This window comes from Rhinopithecus bieti, unplaced genomic scaffold, assembly GCF_001698545.2.
Source record: "Rhinopithecus bieti isolate Rb0 unplaced genomic scaffold, ASM169854v2 scaffold_67299, whole genome shotgun sequence".
In the NCBI taxonomy this organism is placed as follows: Eukaryota; Metazoa; Chordata; class Mammalia; order Primates; family Cercopithecidae; genus Rhinopithecus; species Rhinopithecus bieti.
Genome location: NW_016825224.1, coordinates 66,413 through 74,645, shown reverse-complemented (window position 1 = coordinate 74,645; position 8,233 = coordinate 66,413). Strand labels below are relative to the sequence as shown.

General features: G+C 41.9%; 1 protein-coding gene across 1 annotated transcript in view; it reads right to left on the bottom strand.

Annotated features, from left to right (window-relative positions):
* SLC25A53 (solute carrier family 25 member 53) overlaps positions 1 to 2,223 on the bottom strand; it is a 33,806-nt gene extending 31,583 nt beyond the window's left edge. Inside the window, exon 1 of the mRNA XM_017862945.1 lies at positions 1,516 to 2,223. Coding sequence (XP_017718434.1) covers positions 1,516 to 1,577 — 62 coding nt within the window. The 5' untranslated portion in view covers positions 1,578 to 2,223. The remainder of the gene's footprint in view (positions 1 to 1,515) is intronic.
* Positions 2,224 to 8,233: the final 6,010 nt, after the last annotated feature.

Genomic DNA, 8,233 nt, shown 5'->3' with positions numbered 1-8,233 from the left:
AGAAACACTAGACGGTACTTCAGCACTATGATTGGGGGCCATTTTAAACAGCGAAATCACCAACAAAAGCCATAAAAATATCACTAAATCAACTATGAAAAGAACACTTGCTTACAGTATGAGAGCAGAAACAAGAACATCGCCTTTTCTAACCTCAGCTGGGAATATTGAGTGCCTGACAACTAAATTGTTTTGCCACTCTGTGCAGGTCTATGAATGACTATTGAAAGCACTGCAAGTATCGATTTGGGGTTACAGATAAGTTTGAAGTAAGTGAACTTGCAAATATGAAATCTGTGAGTAATAAGAATCAACTTTTTATATATGTGTATATATATAACTACATTTATATATATAAGAATCAACTATATATATAACTATATATATGTAGTTTTATTTATATATATAAAACTACAGACACATATATATATATCCACACAAATATGTGTGTGTGTGTCATTCAAATGATGAGCAGAAATTGTAATTGTTAAAGCTGGATGATAGGTATATGGGGATTAATTTCACTAGTCTAATTTTGTGTATGTTTGCAATTTTCCATAAGATAAAGTTTTGTAAAGTGGTTTATTTTGGACTTCATTGCATTTCCACTTTCTTTAATTCCTCACCAGCATGCAGAAGTCTGCAGCTGTCAAAGGTGAACTTCAAGTGACATTTTGGGACAAACTGCCATCCACCACCAACCCAACCTACCACACATCCTCCTGGGGGGTACTAATCCAGTACGCACTCCCTGCTATAACAGGGACAGTGACAGGCAGAATTGTAACATCAATAGCTCTTTCTCTTGGAGAGAACCTCTGGGTCAGAGGCAATGGAACCCTGTATTATTTTGAGAGCCCACTGAGCGCAGACCAGCTGACTCTGTGGAAGTGTGGTTTCAACGTGCATGTATGGCTTTAGCAGAAGGTAACTTGGATTCTGTTCTAAGGGTGTGGATTCCAATCACTTAACTCCAGCCTGGGTTAAGTCAGCAGTCTAGAGAAAGGGCCTCAGTCAAATAATCCTTAGGAGATCCAGTACTGTCCAACTAACCTTCATATATTCTCTCCACTCTAGTACATGGATATGCTTGACATTTTTAAAGAACAGGAAGCAGGCAGACACTTCCTATTTTACAAGGTGAAGCATCCCACTATCCTTGTATGCAAGATCAGTCTCTCCAGCAGAGTTTTGCATTTCATTCCTTCCCTTACCTTCTCATAAACCTCATGCATCAGCCATCTCCTCTCTCTTCCCCATCTTCAACATTCTCTTTCTCCTAACTCTTCCTCATCAGCATAGGCACACTCCCAAGTCTCTGTCATCTTCATAAAAATTCTCCCTCGATCTTATGTGACCCTCCCACTACATCAGATCTTTCCAAGTTTAATGGAAATATAACGTGCATGTATGGTTTCCACTACTTCAATGCCCAATGTTCCAGTTATATTCTGCTGTATAATAAACCACCCCAAAACTTGGGGCTTAAAACAATAATCATTTAATTATACTCACGACTGTGTGGGTGAGGAATGTGGGCAAAGCTCACTAGATAATTCTGCTGTCCCATGTGCCATCTACTGAGGTCACTCAGTGGTATCCAGCTGGCTGGCTAGGTTGTTTTGGAGGGACCAAGATGACTTCCTTCATATGTGTGGCGCATTGGTGGGGATAACTGGAAAGCTGGGCTCAGCTGGGCTGTGCGCTCTCTCTCCATGTTGTCTCTGGACCTCTCCATTTGGTTTCTCCAGCAGGGCAGTCAGACTTCTTACATGGTTCCTGAGGGACCAAAAGACCAAGTCAACAGTTACAGGATTCTTAAAACCTACCCTTGGAAGTCAAGCAGCATTAATTCCCTGCATTCTTTCAGTTAAACTTTGGTACAGGGCCCACCAGATTCAACAGTAGAGGGACTACACAGAGGTACAGTTACTTGGAGGCTTGGTTGATAGGAGTCACGTTACAGACTACCGCCCCCATGTACTCCTCAAACCGCTGCATTCCCCATCACTCCACTGAAATTGTAATCTTTGAGGTAAAGACAGATGTCTTAGCTGTTAAATCCAATAGATGTCTGTCAGTACTTGTTTTGCTTGTTTTTTGTTTGTTTGTTTTTATTTGTTTTTTGTTTTTGTATTTTTTTTTGGAATTGGACCCTATTGACCACTAAATTCCTTCTTGAAATTCTCCTCCCCTAGCTTCTGTATATCACCTTTCCTTGTCTTTTCCTCAGTCTCCTAAAGTGACTTATTTCTTAGGCTCTCCCCTTATCTTTTTTTTTTTTTTTTTTTTTTTTTTTTTTTGAGACGGAGTCTTGCTCTGTCGCCCGGGCTGGAGTGCAGTGGCCAGATCTCAGCTCATCGCAAGCTCCGCCTCCCGGGTTTACGCCATTCTCCTGCCTCAGCCTCCCGAGTAGCTGGGACTACAGGCGCCCGCCACCTCGCCCGGCTAATTTTTTGTATTTTCAGTAGAGACGGGGTTTCACTGTGTTAGCCAGGATGGTCTCGATCTCCTGACCTCGTGATCCGCCTGTCTCGGCCTCCCAAAGTGCTGGGATTACAGGCTTGAGCCACCGCGCCCGGCCGGCTCTCCCCTTATCTACTGGGCTTTGCTATCAGTTCTCTTCTCACTCTGCATATGCTACCTAGTAATATCAAGTACACCTATAGCCTCATCTATCACTTAACTACTGGTGGTTCCTCAATATATATCTCCATCCCAGACTTCTCTCCAGTGATCCAGAATCTCATGTACTCACCTAGATGTCCAGCGGGTACTTCAAACAGCCAAAGCTTAATTCATCTTCCTTACACATGCTCTCTTCCTTGTCTTTTCTCTCCTGTATTTACCACCTGCCTAGATGCCCAAGGCTGAAACTTGGAAGTCATCCTTAACTCTACCATCTCTCCTATTATACTGAATACAGTTTGTCACTGATCCCCAACCATTCAGCTTGCTAAAAAGCTTGTCAATTTATCTATTCCTCTCCATCCTAAATACTAGGTCCCTGGCAGAGGACTAGATGGGGTCTCAGTTCATCATTCTCATCTGTAAACCATATAGAAATTAACATTTACTATAATAAACTCAAACACCTTTTTTTATAAAGCAGAGGTGATCTAGAGATATCAGGACAGGAGATATTTAATGAGTTAAACTCCACATGGGGAGAAGCACTCAAGTTGGTAGCAGTGGGATGTTGCCTTTCGGTAACCTCTAGGGTGAGGTTACTTCAGTTCCTGGGAAGCCCCAAGTGGGGGCTTATTGGCTAATCAAGCTCCTTATACCCCTGAACATGCCATCCTGAAATATCATCGCATTTAGTGTGATTATAAAAACTGCCTTAATTAAGCCTCATCATCTGGATCTCACATCCAGATTGTGTGTACAATTTCTTAATACATTGCCAGCACATCGTGGCTACACACACCACAGGTTATATCACAGTGACCAGACAGATTCTGGCTTCTAGTAAATGACCAAATAGCTCCTATCAAACCCATCCTCCTTCAGATGTAACAACTATACACTCTGGACAATTTGTTTTTTAATTACCTGCAAGTATTGACAAGCAACCCAAGGCAGGCAGAAACTAGAGGACGATCTACATTTAAAAGAAGAGATCAAAACTAGATGAGATTCCCATTTTTAAGACTTTGAACCACAGGGTAGGCCCCAATCAGTTCCCTGATGGGTGAACCTTACTGACTTGAAGACAAGAGGACAGAGTTCAGAGTTTCCACAGCAGCTGAAAACTGTGGGGATAAAATCTTGGAATGGAGACAGCCAGATAGGCAGAGTCCTGAATTCTGTGTATAAACTCTACCCAAATCTCTGGCCGACCTCTGAATTATGCATTCATGGGACAGTCTCCAAACAGTCTGTATAAGACTAAAAGAACTGACTAGAGACTTCGGTTGCTGCCTGCCATGAGGGAGACAGAGCATGGAATTCGAGTTTAGTCAAGTTAAATGCTGCTAAAACAAAACATCAATATTTTCAGAGGGATATAATGGAATCCAGTTTCTCTAGAACATGTCCTCTGCAATATCCAGGAGACAAGTCAAAATGACTGAACATTGTTTGAGAAAAGTCAAAATGATTGAACATGTTTCCTATGGGAAACAGGAAAATGTAACCTATACCAAAGAAAAAAGGCAATCAATAAAGACCGACCCTGAGATGACTGACATGTTAGAATTAGCAGACAGGAATTTTTAACCAGCTATTATAATGATTCCCAAGGACACAGAGGAAAATATGCTCATAATGAATAGTGACCAGCTGTACTGCAACCATGTAAAGATGAGCAGCCCATAGAGGTGGGTGGCTGGTTCACAGTCTAGAAGATAGAAAAGACTGGGAGTGGCAAGCCTGGCCAGGACCTACAGCACCCACCAACACTGTCTTAGTTCAGATTCTTACTGTTTTTCATGTAGACCATTAAAACAGTCTCAAAAATTGCCTCCCTGCTTCTGGTTACTATTTACTATGACTCCCCCAACACACACAGAGACCCTAAACACATCTACAGTGATTCCAGAATTACCTATTTGAACACAGGTTTAATTAGGACTTTACTGATTCCAAGTAACAGAAATACCATTTGGGCCAAAGAGTTAATTTACTGGAAGTTTCACATAATCATAAGTAGATGAGCCTCAAGGACAAGTACAATCAGAGACTCAAACATGAACAGGAATCTTTCAATTGCTCATCCTGTAAGTTCACTTCATTCTCTGAAACAAGTTTCCTCCCCGTGGCTGTAAAATGGGCTGCCAGCAGTTTCTGGCCACACATCTCCTAGCTGTGCCACAAAACCAAGAGGCAATATTTTCCCTCAATTAAATTTTAAAATCGAAGAAAACATTCTGATTGTCCTGACCTAGTCCACATGCCACACCTCAACCAATCGAATCAACTGTGGCCAGGGAGACAGGTAATGTGATTGGAAGCTCTCACGAGCACTGAATGGCTGGACAGGAGAGGAACAGCGCACCAGAGTCACAGAGGGGTTCATTTCCAGGGCAAAGGAAGGACTCTGGGAAAAGAAACTGTCAAATGATAAAGGTCTAACAGGTTTCCTGTGGTCACCACTTCAATTTGTGGCAATATCGTCCTCCATGCAAATGTCAGTGTCCTGGGATTTCTCTTACAGCAGAGACTTCTGTTGTTCCCCAATATCTGTTCTCCCCTTCCCCCTACCCAGTATTTTACTGCGTGAAACATAAATGTAATGACCAGAGGACAAGTGTCACATGGTGGAGATGATGGGACAGAAAGTCCATACGTTATTTTGGATGGCTAATAACTCACAGCTGAACCTGATGCTAACTGACAGCCCCCTCACTCCCCACATCTAATCAAGGCAAAACAACACTGAAGTTAAGAGTGTGGGTTAGAGCCAAACCACCTGAGTTTGAATCTAGGCTTTGCCACTTACTAGCTCTGTTCAGCACATTACTTTATCTCTCTGTTCCTGCTTCCTTAGGCATAAAATGATGTTAATGTACCTCATAGGTTGGTTGTGAGAATTAAGATCATTCACGTAAGCACTTAGAACAGTGCTCAATGAGTATTAACTACCATTTTCAAGGCGTCTCAATTTTACCTACTAAAGATGTTGGAAGACAGTGTCTTCTTTCACAGCCCAAATGCCACTTTACATCACTTCAATGAGCCATTGCCTCCTCCACAGCGTCCTCCACATTGCCTAAGCCTGAACTTTCTGAAACACCTTGATCTGACCATGTTACTCCTATTGGAAACCCCTCAATGATTCTTCCTTTCCTACAAAATAAAGCCTTAACTCCTTAGCCTGGTGACCAAGGTTCCTTGCATAAGGGCCCGAATGGCCTTTCTGGGCTCATCTCCTGCCACTCCTCCATGATGTGCCAAAGCCCAGTCACACTGAACTATTCTCTACCATCAACTTCCTACCTGCCTCTAAAGTACTAACAACTCCCGTGTTCCCTCCCTCCTTAACTCTTTCCTCCGTTGGCTGCTGTGGCACCACACCCTCCGGGTTTTCTTCCAATCTCCCTGGCTATTCTTTTTCCATCTTTCTCATGGGTTTCTCATTCTTCAGCCCATCTGTGTCAAGGTTCCCAGGTTCCATCCTTAGCCCACTTCCTGTTTCACTGCATGTCCTGCCCCGGAGTGATGGCATCCCCTGGCAAGCGTCTAAGCTCCACTGACAGCCTCATGATCCCCGGATTTTCACGCCTAACCTCTTTCCTGAGTTTTTGTTTCAAATATCCTGATATATCACACCCCCTGAATAGACACCTCAACTTCAGCATGTCCAAAACCAAACTCACGTTCCCTACCCCAAACCCACTTCCCCTCTTTACTCTAAACCGGCTGCTGGCACCACCATCACCCAAGCCTGGAATTCTTCGATCTGCACGTCTAAGAAATGACCAAATCCTAATTCATGTCCTCAATAACTCTCCAACCTGCCTTCTCTCTATACTCACTGCCACTGCTCTCGTTCTGGCCCAAATCCCTTCTATCACAGACTCTGCCATAGTCACCTCCCTGCCTGCCTCTACTCACTCCTCCAATCCAATGGGCAACCTGTTACCTACCTCCAGCGAAAACCTCATCATGTCACTGCCCTGCTTGAAACTCTTCACTAGTTCCCACTGCTCCATCAGACAGAATTATTCTGTGCCTCACAGTAGTTAAATATCTACTATTTACTGGAGCCTATGCTAAGTATGAGGAATACTTGAAATGGCTGCTGCCTTTTAAGGTATTTACCATCTATCTGAGAAGACAGACATATAAATAACCACTAATAACATGACGTAATAAGTCCTGTGATAGACACACCAACAGAGTACTACAGGAGCACAAGACTTAGAGGTAGGAACCACATCTTCCTAATCTTTGTATCTCCAATATCTGATACCAAGTTTGATTAACTAGAGAATTTTATCTGAATACTGAAAGGATGCCCTTCTCTGAGCCTCAGCTTCCCATTATATGAAATGGCTCACAACTCACATATCAAAGTATATAATTATGTATTTATGTTACATATAACATACATATTATATACATATATAATATGCATACATAGTATATAATATGCATAATATGCATGCATATTATATATGTATGTTATATATACATATTATATATGCATATGTTACATATAACATATATTATATACGTATATAATATGCATACATAGTATATAATATGCATGCATATTATATATGTATATATGTCTGATATAGTGCCAGAAGTCTCAAAATATGTATGTTTTGCTTCTCCCCTCACCCCTTTAACTCCATCCATGGGAGGCATAGCAGAGGAAACCGCAGGTCAGTGATGTAAGAATTAGAAGCCCAACAACTGAAGAACTGGAAACAGCATCATTTCTGTCCTCTGTCTGGTAATGACAGAGTGGCTGGAGCACCAGGCAGCTCCAAAATAGCCTTGGGCAGGAACAGCAGTGCTCCAATACCATCAGAACAAAGGGAAAGAAATCACGACTTGAACTTTCGTGGACAGGAGAAAAAAATCTGACGTGGACATAAACATGGACTTCTAGATGCATAAGGGCTGCTCTTTTCCTCCGCTACTTGAATCCTTCTGCAATATCGCCACCTGGTGGCTATCTAGCATCCCTTTACTTAATTCCCCAGTGCAGTTTGCTCTGAAAGCCCACTGCACTGTGAAAGTTCTGGAAAGGAACAGCCTAGCTCAGTGAACTGTTCTCGGAAATGCTCAGAGTTAATCATATATTTTTCTCCATGTCCTGCAAAGTGTCTTGTACTCAAGCTCTGTTATAGCACCTCTCATTGTATTATAATTGTTTACCTGTACACATTCATTCATGCACCCAACAAATTTATAAGTGTCGTGCCTAGGACAGGCAGAGACACAATGATGAACAAAACCAGTTGACCGCATAAACAAAGAATTAAACATGTACACAGAGAATTAAAACAGCCATATTTCCAACCACTATAGAATAATTATTATAATATTTAACATTTGTTGAGCACTGAATACTGTATCTGTATTATCCCATTTAATGCTCACAACTCAGTGAGGTAAATAATATGATTATCCTCATGTTACAGATGAAGCAAAAGAGCAACAGAAAGGTTGGGTAAATTGTCCATAGTCACACAGCCAGGAAATGCTAGAGCTCGGATTCAAGCCTGCCCTGGGTCCAGAACCCATTCAATAGCTTAAAAAAAAAAAAAAAAAAAAA